Here is a 23,667-nt window from a genome sequence, read left to right on the forward strand (position 1 = left end):
TTATACTTCTGGTTATGACTATGAGATGGACTCAATTCACTCATTTCTGGAGACATTGGAGCAGAGGTGAAAGTAAGGGGCTGCACCTCAGTGCACAGATACAGCAAAAACTGGCTGAGTTGCAGCAAAAGCCAGCTGGGAGCTATCTAAAGAGTTGGCAGAGACTCAGATTGTGATAGGACAGTATCTGTAAGAAATTTAAGTTACCTTCACCTCTTAACTTTTGGAGGGTACAATCAGAATCTTAACTTTCTCCTGAACAGAGCTTAACATCTCATACAAAAGATGATTCTACTAACAGTGCCAAACTGTCCTGTTACCACTCTTCTGTGAAAAAAACAACAAATGGTCTGGTAGCACTTTATAGACTAACAAAACATGTAGATGGTATCGTGAGCTGTCATGGACACAGCCCACTTCTTCAGATGACCGGAGTTATGAGTAGGAGATATGAAAACTGGAAATAAATAGGAGAGGAGGGAGAAAAAGAAAAAAAAGAAAAAAGGAAGGGGTGTGTCTCTGTCTCTCACCCTCGTTCCTTTTTTCCTCTTTTCTTTTTTTCTTTTTCTCCCCCTCTCCTTTCCCTCTCCTATTTATTTTGAGTTTTCATATCCCCTACTCATAACTCCGGTCATCTGAAGAAGTGGGAGGTGCCTACGAAAGCTCACGATACCATCTACATGTTTTGTTAGTCTATAAAGTGCTACCCGACCATTTGTTGTTTTTTTCTGTAACAGACTAACTTGGCTACCTCCTGAAACTCTTCTGTGAGACCATCAAGGAGAAGATGAAACCCTGCTGTGGTATTCAGATCCACAGCCTTCTTACCCAGAGACCCTGCAACCCAGTGAGGCACTCTTGTTCCTTGGATAGGAGAAATAACCCAGACATTTCCACAGCTTCCTGTATGTTCCTTCCAATAGGAGACTCATGTTCCATTATTGTTTATGAGCTATGGCCTACCACAAAGTGAATACATTACCCATGGAGCTAGACTGCTACATTTTATAACTCTCCCATTTTAGCAAATGTGCCAATTGATTCTATAGACTTTCATGAAACCAGCTCTGTTTTGGCTACACACACTAGCTCGTTGATAAATGTTGTTGCAGAGGCTGTTCCATTTGTTAGAGAGCTCAGCAGATGGGAGTATTTAGATACATCTCATGTTAGTTCTAATTTGTTCTTTGAAATGACTATCAGAAGAGTATAAGATCAGGCACAAGGGTTGAACTAGGTGGTAGCAGAGTAGAAGTTTATATTAGAAAGATAACTAAGGGCCTGGCATCCTCCCAAAAATATTCATATGGGGGAAGGTGCAGATAATACAACCGCTGGCTGTGCATATCTATAGCTCTGTGTGTGTGTCTGTGTATTAGAGAGTTTGTTTTTCTGTTTTATCAAGAGCTCCTCCTAAACAGTAGCAGCTAGGAACACCACATTCGGTATACAGCTTCCTCTTACCATAACTTAAAACAACATAAGGGTTTGAAGAGACAGAATCACCAGATCAAGCCCAGTCCTCAAAACTGATATAACTGAGTGAATGTTGAAAGAGACTCAACCAAGATGAGCCAGAAAAGTAGGATGAACCTGGAATAGGATTGCTTCTCAATAAACCTTACAGAGAACAGATAAAACAGATAAATTTGGAGTAGTGCTCTGTTTTGGCACTACTAAATCAATGCTTAAGGTTGGAAAACTAAAAGAAAATGTTGTTGGAAACTAAATTGGCTATAGGCCTTTTTTGTAAAACATAATGAATGAAGAAAAAGGGTGAAGGATTAAAGGATGAATAAAAAAATACACTTGATGGAATTCCCATAAAAAGTACTAAAAAAAAAAAATTGAAAAATTTTAACCATCCCTTCTTTTTAAGAAATCCAAAATAAAAATTAACTTAATAAAAATAACATTGTATTTTTGAAAAATAAAGCATGTATATTTTCCTTTTATTCCTTCCCTCTTCCCTCCCCCCGCAAAAAAAACACTTAATTGAGTTAAGGACCCTAGCAATGCCAGGTAAATCTAGTGTGTAAAAAGAGAGAGAGAGAGGTCTGCTTATAGAAAGTACGTAGAAAAGAGTTGTGAATATGGATGAATCAAAATTCTCTATAAAGCCTGAATAATTATTTATGAGACATTTTGACTCACTATTCAGTCAACTCACTAATAGGTGATAGAAATTTTGATTCGGCCACATGATTTTCTGTGTACTTTCTACAAACATATATCTATGATCTTGTGTCTGTGTTTTATATAAGAATTTCAATCTGCCAAACCCAGCTTCTCCTGTTTGATTGGCTTCGCCTTGCCCTCCATTCACACTTCCACCTTTTTGCTCCCAAAACTCTATACGATTCCACCACAGTCTCCTTCTGTGCCTTAGTTGCATTATCTTCATTTCCCTTATGTTGCCCAAGCTTCTTTCTTGACCGTTAACTGCCAGTAATATTCATATAGCCATTCATTCATGCTGCCACTTATGCCTGGACAACCCCCAAAACTTGTACTCTCCATCCATCCCTCCTACTCCTTCAAAACTGCCTCCTTCCATCTTTCCACCTCCATGACAATATGTTCTCTCTCTCTACAGATTGCACCCTTTTTTGTTTGTTCTTCCCTCTGATAATGAAATGTCTCAGCTCCTGTGTTCTGTCCCTACAGCTCATCAACTGCACAGTGCTAGACATAGGGATTGAAAGATCTCAGTAGTAATAATATGGAATAGATGGGGTTTCAACCTATGTGTATATGGCCAGCCATGCAAAAGGATCACATTGTGACACCAGGTTTGCATCTTCATGGGTTGACGCTACATTATCATCACTAGACCCAAATAGAATCAGAACTATTCAGTTTCCTGCTGATCACAGGATAAGGCCATGAAAACTGAGACTTTCCTCAAGTCTCAGGATTGAGCAGTAGCAATTATTGTGGCATCACACTCTCTTCCATGCCATCAGACTGTACTGCTGCCAATACATAATTATGGTTTTTCTTCAGACTCCATCTGCAAAAGGAGGCAGAGAGAAGAATTTCTGTTCTTCTATCCTGACACACAAATTCTTACAAACTCTGAGAGCAAAGTGATGCTAAGCAATTACAAGCAGGAGCCATGGAGCTGATTATGATCCCACTCACAGGAGTGTAAATCCCCGAGCTCAGGGGTTTACAGACATGTGCAAGGGATCAGAAGAAGTCCCCTTGTTGCTGTACTGTCTGTAAAAAGCCTAGCACAGGAGCTCCTCAGACTGTCTTTGGGGAAGCCTTACTGGAAGTCTGTGGACTGTTGCTTAGTCTTGTGGTGCTGGCTCTTCTCCTTTGTTCCCAGATGCTTCTACAGGCATTTTCTCTGCAGTGATGAACCTAGAAATGGCAAACACAGCTGCAAACAAAGAAGAGAGGAGCCTGCCTAGTTGCTGCCTTCTTTTAGGCATTGCTCCCCATTAAAAGGACAGGAGCCACCAGCAGTACCAGATCTGCCAATCACTAGCAGGGAGCAAAGGAGAGGAAGTAGCTGGGAAGCAAGGGGAGCAGAGCAGATGGGAAGGGGAGACTCATTGAAAATCTGCATTTTGATTAAAACTTTCCAAAGGAACAAAACAGATACAACTTCATGCTTCTAAACAAAATTGATGTTTTGTTATGTAAATAGCTGCTATAGTTGGCGCATAGGATTTTTGTGTGATCGTGACTGTAAGGAAAACTAGTCTCTGCAGTTGTGAGTTGGAGAAGGAAGAGATGCCCACAAGATGATCTCGTTGCTAAGATGTGATCCACACTATGAAAGCCCCGAGCTGTTGGAACTATGCAAATGTTAATACTTCAAATGGCCTGGAATGGAAATATATCTGTGTTAGAGGTGGTGGGAAATCTTGCTTTAAATACCCAGCAAAGAATGAAAACAACTACAACAATCCTCTTAATAATTAGGGCATGAATGGTCAACTAGATCCAGCATCTGCCCCAGAGATGGGGAAACCCATAGGGAGTATCCTAGGACCAGCCAGTTGCCTTTAATGCACATAAGATCAGAGGTGGTGGGGAAAAGTTGAATCTGCAGGGGAAACGCAGGAGTGAAGGGATCCAGCTAATGCACCCGTCTATCAGATTAGGATGTCAGAAAATCAAACTGCTTCCATCACTGTCCAAGGAGAGACTCTTACTTGCTGCTTAATGTGATCGCAGGCCTGCTGCTGCCAGTCCAGGGAGAGGGGCCCACTGCCACCACTGTGTGCAGCAGGCTCTGAGTTTAAATCCTATTAGGCAGAGACTAACAGTTGCAAAAAGAAAGCAGGTATCCCCTAGTGGGGATTTAAAGATGTTTAGACATAATTGGATTTTCCAAGCAGATGTCATTATTGTTAAACAGTTGCCCACTTGATATGTTCAAGTTGTTGGCTGTAATTGCTAAAATTAGCAGGTCTGTGTAGAGCAAAGGTCAGTCGGTTAATATTGTGATTTAGTGTTTTATGAAGTAATTCCAAATGCTTTTATGTATGTTTTTGTTTTTGCAGACTAAGCCCCCATTAAAGTAGTTGTGGGCCTGTTAATAAAATAATGACTCAGCCTCTTTGTGCTGGCTGCTGATGTTACTTGGCTGAGTGGGTAGTTGCTGGGTTAGTTTTGTGTTTTTCATGGAGTCTCAGCTCAGTAAGAACCCTGCATTTTGATCTGATGTTATATTTATTTAGGAAAAGTTGCCTTGTTTAGATAGGAAGCTGTCTCCTTGGCCTGGCATTTGCACTCAGAGAAGCAACTGGTATCAGGCACAGCATCTGAACACACGTGGGCAGAGACCTGGGCTGAGTAGGTATGTTAACACAGTGGCCTGTCTTTGGCACCTCAGTCCAATAATGCTTGAAGGACATTGTGTGTTCGTATCTTCAAGTGTAGAAGCTTCTTAAATAGACTCTGTTAACCGGGTTTTGTCCCAAGATGTAGCTTCTTTGCAGGATGATCAATCTCATTCACATAACATCCCTAGCAGAGGAATAGTTAACTATAGAAATAGATACAGTGGGATAATTAGATTTATGTACCACAAAGGAGCCACTCGTTGGTCACATGATGCTGGTTCCTCCTTATTTACAGCTGCCAAATGGCATTAAAGGAAGCTGAAAGTAATACTTTCTTAATACTGAGTGTCCTGTGTAAATAACTGTGGCAGCTGCCATAGGGATGTGCTGTCATTGTGAATGTGAATGGAAGAGATCTCGACAATTGTGACTGGGGGTATGTCTACACTACAGCGTTATTCAAAATAAGCTATTTCGAAATAGTTAATTTGAAATAGCTTATTTTGAAATAACACGTCTACCCACAAAATGCATTTCAAAATAGCGTTTTGCTATTTCGAAATAGCGTGTCCACACTGAGTGGACGCTGAATCGCATTTAAGACCGGCTGGAACCAGGTCCGACAGGGCATCCAGTCAGGATTTACTTTGTGTGGCTGCTGTCCGAGGCTATCTTGAGGCCTATGCTTAAAGGGAACCCCTCCTCCCCCAGAACAGCCAGTTCTCAGGTTTCCGTGCTTGCTTGTCTACCTCAATGAGAGACAGCAAAGCATTTTGTTTCTGCGTGCTCTGGTTGCCCGCACTCAGACAGGGCCAGCTTGAGCCATTCCTGCGCCCCGGGCTGTGGGCATGCGACGCAGGCGCAGCTCCGCCCCTGGGCACACGGCGCATACGTGGCCCCGCCCCCCACCGCACAGTGCCTGATTGCAGCTCTAAGGGGTGCCATACGGCCAGGGGCGCGGCGCCCCTTATAGCTGCCATCAGGCACCCCCCATATGTTGGTGCCCTGGGCAGCTGCCCAGCTTGCCCCCCCCCCCCCCCCACTTAATTCAGCCCTGCACTCAGGACACCACAACATCTGCAACATGGAGCCAGAGCTGCCCCTGGGCACTCTGGTGCTTCTCTTGGACGCGTTCCTGCGAGCCTGGCTACACTTCCTGCAGGCTGCCATCTGGGAGGTCCATCGGGGGGGGCTGTCAGTATCCAGAAGGCCCTGTGGGAGAGCTTCCACCCTGAGGAGCACTAAGAGCCTCCCTAGTCTGCCCCACTCGGGGGTTGTGCCTCATTCCTCCCTCACATCCTTCCACTTACACCCCCAGACCCCTTCCTGATGTAAAATAAAATACACATTTTTTCGTAAACACAAACTGTCTTTATTTAACAAAACTGGGGGTGGGGAATGAAACTCTGATGAGACTGGGGAAAGGAGGCAGGACAGAGGAGGAGAGAGGGTGGGAGAAGGGAGGAGGGAGCTGGAAGGGGGAAGCAAGGGGAAGAAGGGGGAGGGGAAGCTCGGGGCTCAGGGTTGCTCCTGCGTTCGCATGTGGCCTTTGGTGGCCAGGCTGGCAGCTATCCTGCCATAGACGGACACATTCCTCCATCCAATATGGAGATCATGGACGTTGGGGGCATCCCCCCAAACCTGAATAAGGTCCATGTTCTCTGCCCTGGACCAGGAAGGCACCTGCCTTCTCCAAGCCTTGGCAGGCTCCTGGGGAGCAGTGGAGGGCTGGCTGCCAGTGGCTTGCTGGCTCATGTTTTGGGGCCACTGGGTCAGGGGCAGTGACTGCTGGCTCTGGGCTGGCAGGCTTGAAAGTGCCACAGGCACTGTGGCCAGAGTCTACCCCTTGAAGGGCTCCGGGGAGTGGGGGAGGGAGAGGAGTGTTCTTGGTTGAGGGTGGAGTGGCCACCAAGGCACCCTCAGAAGGCTGGAGGCCCCCTATTTCGAAATAAGTGTCTACACAGCACTTATTTCGAAATAGCTATTTCGAATTTGGCGTTATTCCTCGTAGAATGAGGTTTACCAAATTCAAAATAAGCACTTCGCTATTTCGAATTAATTTCAAAATAGCAGTTTGGCTCTGTAGACGCTAGGAACATTATTTCAAAATAAGGGCTGTTATTTCTAAATAACTTTTCTGTGTAGACATACCCTGGGAGAAAAGGTGCCTATCTATTTAGTTGTAGGGCTTTATATAAACATGTGGGTGTCGCTGATACTCAGTATACAAGGTGCATGTAGAGATGTGTATTGTTTTATTTAAAGCCATACAAATATATACAAATATTATCTTAGGAGTGGGCTTGAACCAAAATTCCAGTCCCAACTAAGCCCTAATGCCACTGGGGTTTGGGATTCAAACCAAGATCCAGTATTACAGCTTGCTGTTGTCAGTAGACTGGGTCACGCACAACATTCCTGAACTCTCTAAGCTGTTCAAATTCCAGGTCTGAATTTTGCATCTTGATCCAAAGTCTTTTTTATATTGGGGCTCAAACTGCAAAATTCAGAGCTTATCTGGATTTCTAACACCTCAGAGTTTGGGATGTTCTGACCTTCGCTCCCTTTTTAAAAGCGAGAGTGAGTATGATTGTATTCCATATTTGGATATGTGTCTGGAGATTCAAGAACAAGGAAAGGTGTGGTCAGCAGGCAGGAAAGAATGATAACCTTAGCAGCCGTATTTTGTAAGGGTCAGAAAGGGAAAGATACTAGAGGGATGAAGGAGTCTTGCAATGCACTTGGGGTATGCTGATATTTGATGTTCTGATGTCTTCCCAATAACCATGATAAGAAAGCTTGATTGTTTATTATATAGTAAAACCATTATTGTGTATCTGTCATTGTATCAGTCATCCCATTCATAGCTTCCCTGTAGGGTCTGAGGGCTCACAATTTTCACACTGTACATAGTTACAACAGGAATAATCTAAATTAGAGGAACCTTTTTTCAGTCAGGGGCCACTGAGCCACAGAAAAATCAGTTGGGGGTGCACAGAAGAAGCAAAACAAAAACAAATAAAAAACTTCACTGGTTTGTCTCCCAAAAAGCAAAAACAAAACACCTTGCTGGCCTGCTCTCAACGAGCGGGGTTTTAAAAATGGCGGAGCCCCGCTTATGCAAATGAAGCCCGGGAAATTCAAATCCTGGGCTTCATTTGCAACTCCGTATGACTACATTACCCCCCCCCCAGTTCGAACTAGGGAGGTAGTGTAGACATACCCTAAGTTATGGGATAGGTACTGTGGTAGTGCAAGTTTCTATTCAGCCTTACCAGCTATCTCAACCTTAACAAGAACAGTCCATTTCTAGGGGTGGAAGAGTATTGCGGTCTCCATGACATTTCAGTTCCCGGTGATTAAGAGTATCAATGCATCTATCACTTGTGACATTGGACATCCATCTACTATATTCTACAGTGGTTCCACCAATTCATTTCACATAAGTCGCCAAAAAGCTCGCCATGGACCTATCTTGCCACCTAGAAATAAAAGGCTCTCTCACTCATAACCATTCCTCTGGGCCATCCAGTCCCTTTACACTAACATACTTAGTCTGTTTGGTAATCCAGGAAGACTGTTCTTACCCGTACCATATTTATTTGAACTGATACATTTATTTTAGGTTTAATAACATTATAGCTGGCTTGAACAGCATGCCTCTATGCCTTTACCTGTAAAACAGTTGTTCCAAGTAATTAAAAAGTCTGTAATAATTGTGTCATGAACTCAGTGAAGCTGTTTATTCATACTACTTATATGAAATCCCATTTAACTGAACAAGAGTCCACAAATGAGATATTCCAAGCAGCTTGCTGGTAATGTTTCTGCACAGGTGTGCATGGTAAGTTGCTAGCATTTCAGTTGTTCTCTTCCATTGATTTTTATGGACTTCAGCTGCCCATCTTCCTCAACTTCAGTTCTTTCTTGTCCATTCTCGATGATTTTCCTGGTAGTGATTCTTCTACCATTGACCACTTCAGTAGAAGTTGAGACTGATCTGAAGTTGTTTGACCCACTAGTGTCTCCTCCAAAGGATCTGCAGGAGAATGTAGTGTGCTCACCAGGGCTGGCTGAATCGAATGACATAAATGATTCCATAAGATCAGGAAATGTATCAAAGCCAGCAAAGCTAGCTCCTCTTCCATTAGTTCTGTGTCTGTTCTCACCTATATTTCCATCAAATGGAATGTCCCAAAAATCATGTGCAAAGGGATCCATTCCTCCAAAAAATTCCCTGAAGATCTCTTCTGGGTTACGGAATATGTATTCAGAATCAAATGGGCTGTGGAAGTGACCTCCAGTTGCACCTCTGCCTCCTCTGTGCCGAGTTTCTTTGCCAGATCTGTCGTAGATGGAACGCTTTTGGGGATCTGATAAAACCTCGTATGCCTCAGCTACGGCTTTGAATTTCTTCTCTGCCTCCTCCTTGTTCTTAGGGTTCTTATCAGGATGCCATTTTAATGCGAGTTTACGGTAGGACTTTTTAATGTCATCTTGTGAGGCTTTTTGGTGAAGTCCTAAAACTTCGTAATAATTCACCATCCCAAATGAAAGGTGGATGGATTTTGAAATACTCTAAGCTCAGTGACCTGAAGTCCTGAGTTGTTCAGGATCCAGGGAATCCTGTTTCCTTTGTGCGTTCCAAATTTGCTCCTCACAACCTGCTGATTTTGCTCAGTTCATCTTTTGATTTGTTTGTGCTTGGAGCACAGAGAAACACTTTATTTAAATTCACAATTTGATTTTAAGACAGTTGGGTGGTGGGATTGTGACATCAGAGGTAATTCAGCCAATCATTGTACAGCTCACTTTAGTGCTTTTTTTTCCTTTTTTGCACACTGCAATGATATTGGTGAATTCTACACATTTTGTCAGGGGGTTAGCTTTTGTTTGCACACTGCTATGACAGTCCCAAGATATTCAAGACACGTGGTGAGAGAGGCAATATCTTTTATTGGACCAACTTCTGTTTATTTCACATTTAAAAAAAATATATTTCTCATCTATGATGATGTACATGTGAGATACAGATCTCTGATGGCATTAATATAGAAATAGTGTAGTTATGTCTTATACTCTGCCTGCCTGTGAATTTTTGTAGTTATGCAATAGATATTGAGGGGACATGATTCTCCGCTCACATAGTCATTTTAATGCTAATGGAGTTCAGAGAACTGGGGAATTGGGAGCCAGGGCTCTTGAATTTTATTTTTGTCACTAACTAATTTTATTTTTGTCCCATCTCCTCTTTCTGTATCATTTCCCATATTTATATATTGGTAATGTGCTTTGAAATGCTTGGGTTAAAGGTGCCACAAAAGTCAAGATTGTTATGATAGAAAAAATAATTGAGGACGTGAATATGCTTCTAATGTCTATTTGCCCTCTTCCTGGCACACAGAGAGAGAAATACAGTACATATAGGACCAAAGACCTAAAGGGAAAACTGCATCATCCACTAGAAAGGAACCGTAAAGGAAAAGCTAAGAAAGTTTCCCTTGAAGAAGAGGCCTTTGGCTGGTAATGGAGAAGAAGCCTTTGGCTGGAAGAATTTCCATTTCATTGCCAACAAGGATACATTTCTCTTGTGGGTCGGTGATAAGTCAATGCCATGGAACTACTTGTAATGTAATTACCTAAATTCAGCTATAAAAGTCATCATCAGTTAGTGCAATGAAGTTCTTGAGGTTAGAGCTCAAGGAAATGAAGGGCAATATTGAAGTCAAAGTTGTTTCATCTGCTGAGAATTCATCAGACATGTTCCTTCTCCTCCACCAGGATGGCTTCATTAATGGAGGAGGATGGTGCTTTGGAATTTGATGGTTTGGGGAGTACTGTGTGAATGGAGGAAGTGTGTTAAAAAATCCATGCCACTATTGCAAGTTCGTATTCTACCCATTGCGCTCTGAATTTGGAGCCCAGTCTGTGCCAAGGACTGAGGGGAAGTTTCCAATTAATTAATTAGATAGCCAGAAGGAATGAGGAGTGGAGAATGGCTGCCTGTATATACCGGATGTTGCGTTTTAATAATTAATGGTACCTTCATTCCTTTAAAAAAATTAAGTATGGACTTTTTCCTCTTTTTCCCCACTCTCAGATTTTGAATCTCCAGCATGGATGTTGAGTGAGTGTTCCCGGTATTGGACCCATCCCCTTTTGCCTATTTATTAGGAGAGGACACTAGGTGGAAGGACCACTTAAATTAGGGATCTCAAACTCCCAGCCTGTGGGCCATCCCCCTCTAGAGTGTTAGAGAAAAAACTGCCCCCCAGTAAAAAAGTTTGGCCAGGCCGCTCTTGCTATAGTGGGCAGCAGTACTTCTTGGGAGAAACCGGCCGCACCCTTCCTGCATACCATTGCCTTTAGAAAAAGGGAAGGTGTGAAAAGGGGAAAATAGCCTCAGACTCTCCCACCCATCACCTTGGCGTGAGAACTGCGGGGCTTACCTGTCGCATGAAACCTGCTCAGTTTCGGCCCAACCCCTGGGACACAGACCCCCCACTTGGTGACCATTGGGCTATATATGGTAATATGCAAGCGCGGGAAAGCGATGTGCAGATTTGGGAATAAATACCCATCGCACAGTTCACTCGAGGAGGTCTTCGCAACACACGTACCACCGTGCGTGTGCGTTCCTGTATACTTCAAAGCGCTGCCGGCCTGATCAACCGACCAGCCACCTCCCCCGACCCTCGGGCGTAACCAAGGCCTTCGCAACCAAACCGATATCTTTGAAATGTTCCATGTGCTGTGTAAGTTGGTACGTATGATTTGATTTTTTCTTGTTGTATAAGCTTAGTGTTGTAGTTGTTTTGGGTAGTACATAGAGTTTGTAGTTATCACTGTTATTTAATTAGTGTAGCTGGATATTTTTAGACTAGAGACTATTCCCTTTGCCATTCCCATCCTTATATCTCTGACACGTTTAACTAGAAATCATAGAATAAATATAATAAATACCGTAAATTCTTTATTAACACGGTCTATTAAAATCTTAAAATAAATACTATAAATTCATCAGTTATAAATAAATATTTTTTATTTGCTAAAACGGTCCACCTGGTTTTGTCCTTCCCCCCTTGGGTATGCATCATCGGATCTGTGATTCTTGCAGTGGTACAATCCTGCCTGGGAGTCTCAGCAGGCTGGAGGAGTTGTCTGTTCCTATTCCCCAAGCCTCTCCCCTTCCCCTCCATCACCCTGCCCTCTACCCACCGTGGCATCCTGACTGCTGAAGACACAGTCTTGAGGATTATCAGGGAGGACCTGGTATGGGACAGCAGCAGCAATCGGGCCCTTCCTCCCATACTTTCCATGGTGGCAAGAGCCATGGGGAAGCTATGGGGAGAAGGCAGGCTGATGGGCAGGAAAGGGTTTGGGGAATGGGAATAGACAGCCCCCTTCTTGGCTGGATTGCCTGCCAGTTCTGACCAGTTATGGCCCACAGGCTGGGAGTTTGAGACGCCTGACTTAGATTCTTGTGCTTGAAAGTAATATTAGAGTTTCTACTTAGGGGACGGGCACTGTCTCCATGCTCAGAAAATATCCCTACAGTCCTGAAAGTACCAAAATATTCAGTTGTTGGATTTTAGCTTGGGACCTTCCATTATCCTGCAAAGCTTTACACGTGTACTCAACTTTATGCATGTGAATAGTTGAACTAAATCAATGGAACCACTTGTGCTTAGAAGTCAGCACTTCTTTTTTGGAATGGGGCATTAGTGCTGCTGAAAAGTGCCAAATTACACCTTCGGTGAGAGGGGCTCTCTATTTATCCCTAAAACAGGTACAGCTCAAGTAGATGCAAGCCCCTGCCATGCTTCCCCACCAGTGTTCTTCAAACCCGACATAGAGGGATATCAGGGAGCAGGGAGAACAGGCTCCATGGGCATTTCAGTCATTGGCCTCTGAGCTAAAATTGCCATCCAGGGGATTTGGTTAGTGACTGTTGCGATGGTGGGTTTGTGACATAGGGTTTGTCTTCATTGCAGGCTAGATCCAGGGGCAGTGATCAATCCAGCAGGCAGCAATTTATTGCATCTAGTATAGATGTGATACACCGAATGCAGAGCTCTCTCCTGTTGACACTGTCAGTGCACCAGAACAAGAAGAGCAAGTAGAGTTGATGGGAGAGCTTACCCCCGTGATGAAGATACTGTGGTAAGCATGCCAAAATGTGTTGACTTCAGCTACATTATTCACATAGCTGAAGTTGTGAAACTTGGGTTGACATCCCATGGCAGTGTAGACCAGGCCACAAATGCCTACCCACAATGAAGTGGACTAAGAACCTAACAAACTCATCTCACACAGGCTGCTTTTGCCAACATGGGCTAGATTTGAACATTTTAAAATCTCTTGGACAAGGCTTCAAAGGCCATTGCATTCCTGTTTCTAACATCCATTCTCTGTTAGAGGGAGGGGAAAGACTTGGTAAGGAGCAGTCCCAATCAGCTTGCTGGGAGGTTTCCTGGGGGCATTTAGCAAGAGCTAGTTCCCAGCAGAAACCAATTCAAATTGGCTGCCATGAGTGGTATCGTATGGACAGGGAAGGAGGTAATTCTAACTTTTTCAGCTGTGCCATTTGAGATGCTTCTCCTCCCTCCGCAGTCACAATGCTCATATTTGGTGATGAGTGTCTGTAGAGTCTCAGACTCACTGGCGCACTGGATTATCTGTCTTGGATTTAGTACATTTACCAATCTGAAATGTAGGAAGTGTTTTTCTACTGTCATCTCAAATGAGGGCTGATCACTGCCTGTCCCTCTGCTGCCTGCAGCAGCCTCAGAGATTAGCTGCAGTTCAGCTGAATGCCACTGCTGTAAGCTAAAAGAGTTTGCAAAAGAGACAGAGGGGTGAAAAAGAGAAGGAGAAAGAGAAATAAGGAGAGGGAGAAAAACATGCACACAGTAAGTAACTAGACCCAAACTAACCAGGCAGCCCCAAAGAAACCAAGGCTTTGAAATGAGAAATGTTTTTCGTATCTTAAATCTCAAGTACAAACAATAAAAACCAGCCCAGGCTGTGTTCTTTGAAGAGAAGTACGAGTGACCTGAGCAGTGGTTATCAGCAGCGTCATTAAGATAAACGCTTAACATGATTTAAAGCATCCGAAACTGAAGGCAGCACTTTCAGATACTAACAAAACGGCCTGACAGTGGGGATGGAAATCAATAGTAATCAGATGTCACTAAAAATACTCAAAAGTGTCCCATGCTGATGGAGGTGAGATTAGTGTAAATATTTGTATTCTAATCAGTGGCACGCGAGGGCTGTAGGCGGCCTCTCTGTCTATTTAATTAATGGAGTGGCTTTTAAAAAGGATCCTAATCATATGTGATTGTATCTGCTTATCAACATTTTTGCTAATTAGATGATATGGAGGCAGTCGTTCTGCTAATTCCCTCATCCGAACAGCATATCCTGCTCAGATAAAGTACAGTCTCTTTTTAATAAGAAACAATCATGAGACAGACTAACCTTAATGGTGCTCATTATCTTTGGATCTTTTGCCCCCCCCCCCCTCCTTTGCTTAGGTTTCTGCTTCAGCATGCCAGATGGGCAGAGTTGCGGTCTCCATGTGGCTCCCATCATAATTTAAACACAATCGCATCCATGGGAAGAGCATTCTGACTGCTGAGGTCTTGTCATGGGGCTTTTTCCCTATATTTGTCCAAACAGGCAGTTTGCATTTTTCATACCTGTTCTGCTAGGATGGGAAACAATTTTGGATTAAAATGGGGGGGAGGGGGAAGTCCCCAAATTCATCCTAAACTGAGCCCTGTAGTGTCAACACTGAAATCAAACCGGTTCTGAGCCTTTGCACAAAACTGCAGCTGACCTCAAACTTCTATCCAACTCCTGGACTTTCAGTCACTGCACCAATTAACCCTTTGTCCAGAACTCCAACAGGCCCTGAATTTTCCTCCATGCCAAAGAGCTTTTCTGAGCTGTAAAAACAATTTTTTGTTTGTTTTTGTTTTGAAACAGACTTGGCAGAGAGTGTCACCAGGAGAAGGGTTTATTGGCAGCCTGTTGATCCTGTGACAAGGCCTGGATCCTTTTATCTATAGAACAACAAGAGCCTGGGACATTTGCTCTAAGTACTTCAACTGTCCAATCAAACAAGGGTCACACTTTGCTCTGCTACTCAAACTGTCATCAGACATTTCACCCCTCTGTGGCCCCTATCTAAAGGGATATTGTACTTGATTCCTTCCTGCGGGGGAGGGGTGGAATCTCACAACTTTTTCCCTTGCGAGAACTGTTAGAATCTGCGGTGAACGGGCTTTGTTAGTTCATACCTCATGGTGGGTTGTGTAATGCCATTTACAATAGGAATTGGCGGCCTTAGGAAAGATGTAAACTAACAGATTTAGCTACAAAAGCCTTTCCTTCTCAAGACAACAAAGCCCCCTCTCCACAGCCTGAACTCCTCCTAAGGAATCTACCCTTCACGCAGGCAAGCCAATGAGTATCCGTGTGGGCTGAAGTAATCGGGATATATGCCTTCTATTTAGCTTGTGGGGTCAGGAGTTTGCCTGCTGTTTTTGCAGCTGTGAATGGTGAGGAGCAAAGGCTTAAATGACACAGATTGCAACCTCCCACAATGGTGGATGGCAAGAGGAAGTTTCTGTGCATCCCATACAAAGATGTTCATGTATTAACTGCATTCCAGTAAAGTGCTGTGTGATAGGTGACAGAGAGGTTCTGGGGAGCATTAGGAAGAAATGTAGATCTAGCAGGCTGAATGGAACTGTGGCTGCTCAAACATCCTCTAACCTATAAATAATCAGGGAGGAGCCGAGGAAGGACTTTTCTGGATCCGGTTTCATCTGAGATTTCAGACCCCCCAAGATCCTAGTGACAGCTCATGTGAAATTTAAATCACAAATGGCAGAAGTCTCTTGAGACCACCTAACTCCAAACTAAGAACCCAGCCCTACATGGTGGGGCTGGATGAAGTCAATGGCAGCTGCTGGTTTGCAGCCTCGGATCATGTCCTAAATTCAGGAAATAGACCTCTCCCAATTTCAGATCACCTAGAACCAAAACCATATGAGAATGTTGGGACCAACCCATGTATTCTAATCTGAGCTCCACCTCATCCCAAAATTCAGTGCAGCTTGGATGTGACATTCCAGACTTGGCCCATCTTTCTATGTAACCAGTTATACCAGTACATTCACAACGATAGCTGTACCAGTGTTCTGCTCGGAAATAAGACAGAGCAGTCGTGCCTTGCTTCCCTGCCTGTGACACCCTTGGGATTCCTAGCTTTCCCCTTCTCTCTGGCGTATACAAAGGTGATGAATTCAATATTAAACACTGAGGAGAAGGTCTAGTTTTTGGTACCATGGCTAGAAGTGCTAGAGCTGGAAATGAAGAAGGACCAGAAGACGCCATATTAAAACTCCAGGAAAGAGAAAATGATGAATTACTGTCCCGGGATTTTTTTTCTGCCTCCTGCCAGAGGGATGAGCTTTGTGGAGCATTCAGTTAGTAAACCAGAGAGGGAACATTGTAGCTCAGATTCTCATTATGAAGTGGTGGTTCATGACATTGCTTGGGCTTGTGCCTGGCAGCCGAGTTATTTGAGGCCACTCAGATATCCTACGGAAATGATACCACCTGGTTTTTAAAAGCTCCTCTGGTCTCTTCTGACTGCAGAGAGAGAGATGTTTACCTGCCTTGCTCAGCTATTTCACCTAAAACTGACTCATGTCTAATCTTGGACGACATTATATTGGGAAATAACCACCTCTGAGCACTACGCCTTCCCAGCTGCTAGATACCTTCCGCGGGTGGTAGTTAATGCCATGGGTGGTTGATGAAGGCACGGCTGGCGGAAACAAGCTCTCAGCCCCACCTCCAGCCCCGCCCCTTCTTCTGAGGCCCCGCCCCCATGGGGAGGTGGGGCAGCGTGCCATGTGCATACCCTCTTCCCAACCACAGAGAGAGGTGGGGAGCAGGCAGATGCGTGCTCACTCCAGCCTCTCCAGCTCCAAGGAGGGCAGAAGGCACACAGCATAGCCCCAGTCTCCCCAGCCCTGGAGGAAGGTACACCATGTGACCCAGCACAGCCCAGCCTAGCCTCTCCAGCCCTGGAGCACTGGGAGAGCGGGCTCCCGGGGCAGCAACACTCCACCCCAGAATGTTTAGTGAAGGCATTCTGGGGACAGTGTGTGGGTGGGGCTATGCCTGGTGGTTTGGGAAGGCCGAGCCTTCCCCTGCCTTACATACCGGACACCCATGCTAAATGCAGGTCTGACGTAGCCAGGGCCTGTCTACACTTGAAATGCTACAGAAGCACAGCTGGAGCACTTCAGTGTAAGCACTGTCTATGCCAGGAGTCAGCAACCCCTGGCACGCGTGCCACAAATGGCACGCAAGCCAATTTTTACTGGCATGTGGAGCTGAAGCTCAGCCCTGCCCCTCCCCCCTTCCCTGCCCAGCAGCGAGCCAGTGCTGTGGCTCCAGCCTCTGCCACAGCTCCAGCTTCCTGCAGGGATGCAGGTGGGAGGGGCATGCATGTGTGCATCCCTGGCTCTGCATCCTGCTTCCAGAGGGGGCGGGGCTGGGCCTGCTCTGCAGAGCTGGGGCTGGGCAGCCAGAACACATGGTGCACTGTGGCCCAGGCCACGCCATGCTGTTCCCCGAGGGCTGTGTGCAGGGAGCCCGTTGTGCCCAGCCAGGCTGGAGCTGGGCAAGGAAGAAATTCTGCTCCCCCCACCTCTCCTCACTCCAGAGCTGCTCCTGGGGGGCTGCGAGTCTCAGCGCGCTGCCCTGCTGGTGAGTGCACTGGGGGCACAGGAGGGGGGTGAAGGAGGATGAGGAGGCAGGAGTTCACTGAGGGGCATGGGGTGATGCAGGGAATCAGGCTGGGGGGGATCATGGGGCTGAGAGGAATGAAGCTGGAGCAGAGGGCAGATGTGAGGGAGGATACAATTTTACTTTGCAGAAGTTGCACTTTCCTTTACTCCCCAATTCTTTGCCTCCCTCCCTAAATAGCTATTTGGCTGCATTCTCACTCTCTCACCTTTTCTGCTTTACTCCCCCAAATCCCTCCCACCCCCAAACTCCCTCTTGTACCCCTACCCCACCCTCTCTCCTGCTTCCAAACTCCCTACCAGACCCTACCCTCCTCACCCCGTCCTGCACACCACCTCCCATCCAGATCCTGCATCCGTATCCCACTCCCTGGCAGCACTGTCCCACACATTGAACCTCTCATTTTTGTTCCCATCCCAGAGCCTAAAGGGGTCCACAAAATCCACAAACTCTGGAACCCCAGAAAAGTAAATCTGGCCTGTGGGAAGCCTTGAACCTCAGACCTCCCTGTCCCTTCCCCTCACCCTGTGAGGGCTGGAGTGCCAGAAGAATGAGGTGTCTCAGTTGGGGACCACATCAGTGAGGGTTGGAGGTTTTTGAAGGAGTTTTTTTGCTTCTCACTTGTGTGGTCCCCAACTGATTTTTCTGTGGGTCAGTGGCCTCCCAAAAAGGTTCCCCACCCCTGCCATAAATAAAGAAAACATTGAAACCTTTTTGTGTTGGATATAATATTTTACTTTGTTTTAAATGAAATTAAATGCACTAACATGAGATAGTTAAAACACTTAATGTGTTTAGTAATTTAAATTAAACCGTTCTCCCTGACTGCAGCACTAGCAAAATGGGTCTGGCGTAATTCTGTATTTAATGATGAGTTTCCATTAACAACTGGTAATCCATGGAAAGGTTTACATTGACCCAGATGGTCCATAAGGCACGTGGTGGAGAGAGCCCCTCCCGGCTTCCTGGGAGAGTGATATGGCCCAGCGCAGGATTGTTAAATCTTGGCATGCTACTTTGGTTCCTGCCCTGGTGGAAAGTCTATTTTAGCAATGAGGAACCATCAGTCCTTTGTCTTCACTTGGCCTTTGACACTGCCTGGCCCATAGACGCTGTGTGGGGATGCATATGGGATCACGTGCACCCCCCCCCCCCCCAAAGTGCACCCTGCAACACAGAAGTGGCTGGCCAGCAGCCAGCAGTGGGGTGGCGCCCAGAGAGTCGGCACCAGCAGCAGGAGCCCATGCCACCTCCCCACAAACCTGCACTCGCCAGCACTGGCAGCAGGGAAGGCACAGTCCTGGTGGCTCTAGCTTGGGAGGTGCGTCTCCAGCTTGTGAGGCACCACACCAGGGGAGAGCCAGGACAGCCCCAGCACTCTCTGGAAGCAGAAGTGGCACTGCTTTCACTTCCAGGGCGCACCTGGACAGCCCCTTCCCTCCCCTAGAGTGGCACAGCTGAACTGGTGAGTGCATGGGGGGATGCAGCGTGGAACCCCGCTGCTGGTGCCAGCCCCTTGTCCCCACCAGTCCTCCCCACCGGAGCAAGGGTGAGGCAGGGGCAGAGTAGGGGTCAGGTGCCTCCCCTTCTTCTGTCAAGTCACCACTGTCCAGGCCTACCCTAAGAGGATGCAAAGAACTTTGAAGAAGCTGTAGACCAAAGTCAAAGTAAAGATTAACTCTGACTTAAAGCTTTTTACCTGAGATTAAAAATAGGTGTTTAGGGTAACAATTTGCATGAAACAAGTTTCTTAGTGGATTGACCTAGCTAAGTCCGTGGTGTCCAACACGCTAGCCACTAGCTCAGGCCTGGGCAAAATACTGCCTGCGGGCTGGATCTGGCCCACCAAGCCACCAGATTTGGCCCACAGAGGCTCCCCTGCTTACCCCACAGCCCCACACACCGCTCAGCAACGTGGCTGCTAGGCCCCATTTCTGTTTCAAAATTGAAATCCCGGAGGGGAGGGGGGAAAGCTTGAGGAGCTGTCCCAATCCCCAGTGCAATCACATTGGCTGGTTTCTGACAAGAAACCGGTCAATGGGAGCTGTCTGCTTGAATAACAGGCAGCCAAGAAGAACCATGCCCTCTCCCCTCAGCTTAGTTATTCACCCAAGCACATGGCTAGGCAAACAGGCTGTCTGTCTGGGAAATGTTTTAAACTCTGCAGTCGTTAGCTCTCCAGGCAGGCAGGTTTGGCTGCTGGCTGGTAAGTCTCCTGGCCAGAACCTGCCTATGGTGCCCCAGCCCCTCCTTTCCCCAATCCTCTGCCCCCCACTCAACATACCCAAACCCTTTGCCCCCCTTTTGCACCCATCCCATACCCTTTCCCAGATCTGGCAACCCAATCTCCTACCCTAGGTCACATCCCAAACCCATGCCCTTCAGTCCCCTGCTCTAGGTCACAACTGCTTGCTAAACTACATTCTTCCTCCTTCACCCCACTCCCTTACCCCAATCTCCCTTCTGCACCCAACCTCCATCCCAGACCCTGCACCTCCTCCATTAATATCATGGAAGAGCGTGGCCCTCAACCACTTTCTAAAATCTTGGAGTGTCTCCCTGGCAAAAATTATTGCCCACCCCTGCACTAGCCACATATGGATATTTGTCTGGTTGAGTGTGGCTAGTTTGCTATAGCAATAGCCATTATAGTGGCTACTGCAGTGGTCCCCAACCTTTTGCGGCTGCCGCAACCCATGTCCCGTGCACCCAGGGGCAGGGCCACCACCACCCATGCACTGTGTGCCTGGAGCCGGCACCTGTGCCACATGCCCAGGAGCCAGCAGCGCCCATGCGCCGCGTGCCCGGTTGCGGGGCCACCCATGTGCTTGTGCGCCCAGGGCCAGCGCCGCCCCTATGCCGTGCACCCGTGTCAGTGTCGCCCATACGCTGCAAGCCCGGGGCCAGCATAGCCCTCACGCCGCTCACCGTGGGGCAGAGCCACCAATGTGCTGTGTGCCCGGGGCCGGCGCCACCCCTGTGCCACATACCTGGGCCGGCACCACCCATACACCGCATGCCCAGTGCCGGCACAGACCTCGTGTCGCGCACCCGGGGGTGGGGCCGCCTAACCGCCATGCGCCCGGGGCCAGCACTGACCATGTGCTGTGCACCTGGGGCTGGCACCACCCATGCACCCAGGGGCTGGCACTGCCCATGTCCCACAAGCCCGGGAGCGGGGCCAGCCCTGATCACTCGGTGGGCGCCATGGCACCCGCGAGCACCGCCTTGGGGACCACTGCTTCAGAACTGGTTGGACACCATGGAGCGAAGCATTTTTTGTTCATTATAATGTAATAACTTACTTTGATTTGACTGTTTTCACTTGCAACCACTTACTTCCTACTTTTTGTACTTAATAAAAACCACTTTTGTTTATTATCAAGCCCTGTGTAAATAATTGTTACCTGGAGGAGAGGAACCACTGTGCATATCTCTCTTTTATTGTTAAAGCGGGCAGACTTTACGAGCTTCTGAGTAAGAAGAATTTATTTGTAGTTTTGGTCCCTTTTGGGGTTTGGTTTCCTGGGTGCTGAGCCCTTATAACTGAGCCGTCCCGGAACAGAGCTGGTTTAGTGTCTGTGTTGCTCTACCGGGGGGGGGGAGGCCGGCAGAGGACTCCCGTTCTGTGCCTTGTCTAGGCAAAACTAGAGAATCTGGTCCAGCAGGACAGGGTGGTGAGGGAGCTCTAGAGAGCAGGAAGGTGAGTGTTAGTAGCATAATCAGCACACTGAGGGACAACCTCAAGGGGACTTCTGTGATTTAACCCATCAGACTGGTGATTTGCATGTACAGTTCTAGGGCGTTTAAAATTCCTTCTTTCCTTCAGAGTCAATCCTGTTGAACAACTCTGAGTGTCTGTGTCAGAAGAGGAGCCCTCTCTCTTTACAGGGCAGGAGGAATAGTACAACTCCAGAACTATGTACATCTGCATGGTACATTATTCCTAGCTGCACAGAACAAGAATGAGTAATCAGAAGAGGTGGAATATTTAATTGAGAAGATTTTACATGACATGGGAAACTGAGGAAGAAAGCCTCCCCCACCTTCCCCATCTGAACAGCCAACATCACAACCTGGGGTTTACTTACGGAAAACTTCTGAATACGGCTGCTGTAGGAGGCTGGGAACAGGGGAATTTCAACAGTGCTTCAGTGAAGATTTAGTCCAAGTTTATTACCGAGATTAAAAGACTGAGGAATATAAATTGTAAATGTGATGACTTAAGAGCTCATAAATTCAGTATACAGCCCTGCTCCCAAGAGACCCTATGTGCAGCCTGGCCAAGCTGCCCCTGTGCTTGTGAGCATGCTCTCTCACTCACTCTCTCACACTCTTATATACACCGCTTCTCAAGAGAATCCATCAACAGCTTGCCCTGGCTTCCAAGCAGGCATGTGCCTGCATACAGAAACAATGAACGCACTCATACACCCACTGGCACCTGGGCACCCAAGCATACACCTATCGCTGCATGCAGATGCAAACATACTTAAATCTCACACGCCTTCTGCATTTGCTGTGCTTCCACAGATGCAGATATACACACTTTTCCTTTTACTCGTTTGCAACAAAATCGCTGGGATTTGTCTCTATTGAACTACAATTTAGGTAGCATATAGGTCAATCTCCTTGAGGATGATATTTCAGCCCCTGAGGATGAAGGAAAATGTGTGGTGCATCCACTGAATTTAAAAGGAATTCTTTGCATTTACATAACTTTCATTCATAGTGCTGCAATAGGAGGTAAATGCTGTTGTCCCCCAGGAAACTGAAGCAGTTAAATGAATTACTCACTGTCACACAATGAGCCAGGGCACTCTTACTTAGTGCTTTTGCACCAGTCCCTTCCTTCCCCTCTCTCCTACCCCAATTAAAATAAACCAATAGAAAAGTCATGGAAACACAGAACTTTCTTCATAGGCAAAAAGGCCCCCGGAAGTTCTGCCATTTGCTCAGATCCAACCTGGGTTTTCCAAACCAACTGACTTTGCTTCTGCCACCAGGAGGATGCGGAGAGATTGTCAGATGAGTGTTAAATTTATTGGAAGCTGCATTTCCAGTGGGCGAGCTCTGGATGGGGTTGCAGCAAGGTCATTTCCAGCTGTTGCGGCCCCTCAGGTTTATAGCTACTCAGAATTCAATGCTTGCTGACACCTAACCTGGGAGCAATAAACCCCTTCCTAAAATAAAACCCCAACTTCTGTAGGGAATACACCACTGGCATCTACCATATCCTCTTTTAGAGGCAGCATAAGGAGTTGAAAAACCTGCCCCCTTAATGTGAAGAATCATCCTGATTGCAGAACATTGTCAAAAGTCCCGTAGGATAGGTTGCGTGAATGTGGCAGACCAGGACTGAAATAGCCCGGTTTGCCCCAGGTAAATGCTAGGGGAGGGAGGCAGTGGCTCATGTTAGCATATGAGCCCTTTTAGGGTGAAGGCTGATAGTCAAAATTTGGGAATCAGGAGAAATGAGGGTGAAAATGAGGGAACCAAGGAGGCACATCAGGGTGCCAATGAGGGAGAGTCCCTCCTCCCTTGAGTAAACAATATGTTCCAATGCTAACCTCACCTTTTCCCTTTGAACTTTGGCTGGAAGGGCATGGTTTAATGACTAAGTATCAAGTTTGCAGCAGATGGATTTCCTAGAACCAAAGGTTTGAATAGCAATTGAATCATCTCAGCTCTTTACCCTTCCAGGGATATTAAACTGAGATCCATTCAGTTGACTGTATGTGAGATTTTGGATGACGTGTTTAAAATCCAGCATCTGTTTGCTTTGCTTGGGTACTCAGAATGTGCTTTTCCAAAAGCTGATGCCTGAGGTCCAGCCATGTGTGTACCTAATGTGCATGTCCAGTTACTGCAATGGCCTGCGTGAATCAGATACTTGTGCCAGTAATTCTAAATGGCCTTTTGCCCCCACAGAGGCCCAATTTATGAATAGAACTGAAATAGTAATAACTATGCTGAAGTACATACAGAGCTCTTCCTGAAAATCCAAGCCCTAAAAGATCCCATGGTATTT

The 23,667-nt window shown here is 46.3% G+C and overlaps 1 protein-coding gene and 1 long non-coding RNA gene across 5 annotated transcripts; one reads left to right on the plus strand and one right to left on the minus strand.

Moving 5' to 3' along the window:
* Positions 1-8,518: 8,518 nt before the first annotated feature.
* DNAJB8 (DnaJ heat shock protein family (Hsp40) member B8) lies at positions 8,519-9,539 on the minus strand. The gene has a single exon (XM_006120227.4). It carries the CDS (start codon positions 9,345-9,347, stop codon positions 8,655-8,657), a length of 693 nt encoding a protein of 230 aa, XP_006120289.1. The 5' UTR covers positions 9,348-9,539; the 3' UTR covers positions 8,519-8,654.
* Positions 9,540-9,631: 92 nt separating this feature from the next.
* LOC102459777 (uncharacterized) lies at positions 9,632-18,349 on the plus strand. 4 transcript variants are annotated; one of them, XR_012906484.1, is made up of 6 exons: positions 9,632-9,737; positions 10,207-10,433; positions 10,903-10,929; positions 11,391-11,565; positions 12,797-12,965; positions 14,796-18,349. It is a non-coding gene; the product is annotated as an uncharacterized LOC102459777 (long non-coding RNA). The 4 variants fall into 4 exon arrangements; XR_012906486.1 differs by having other exon boundaries at positions 10,207-10,396; XR_012906483.1 differs by having other exon boundaries at positions 10,903-11,565.
* The last annotated feature ends 5,318 nt before the right edge of the window (positions 18,350-23,667 follow it).

Source organism: Pelodiscus sinensis, chromosome 11, assembly GCF_049634645.1.
Source record: "Pelodiscus sinensis isolate JC-2024 chromosome 11, ASM4963464v1, whole genome shotgun sequence".
In the NCBI taxonomy this organism is placed as follows: domain Eukaryota; kingdom Metazoa; phylum Chordata; order Testudines; family Trionychidae; genus Pelodiscus; species Pelodiscus sinensis.

Coding starts and splice junctions, on each gene's coding strand:
- DNAJB8 (XM_006120227.4), bottom strand. CDS start 9,347: ATGGTGAATTATTACGAAGTTTTAGGACTTCACCAAAAAGCCTCACAA.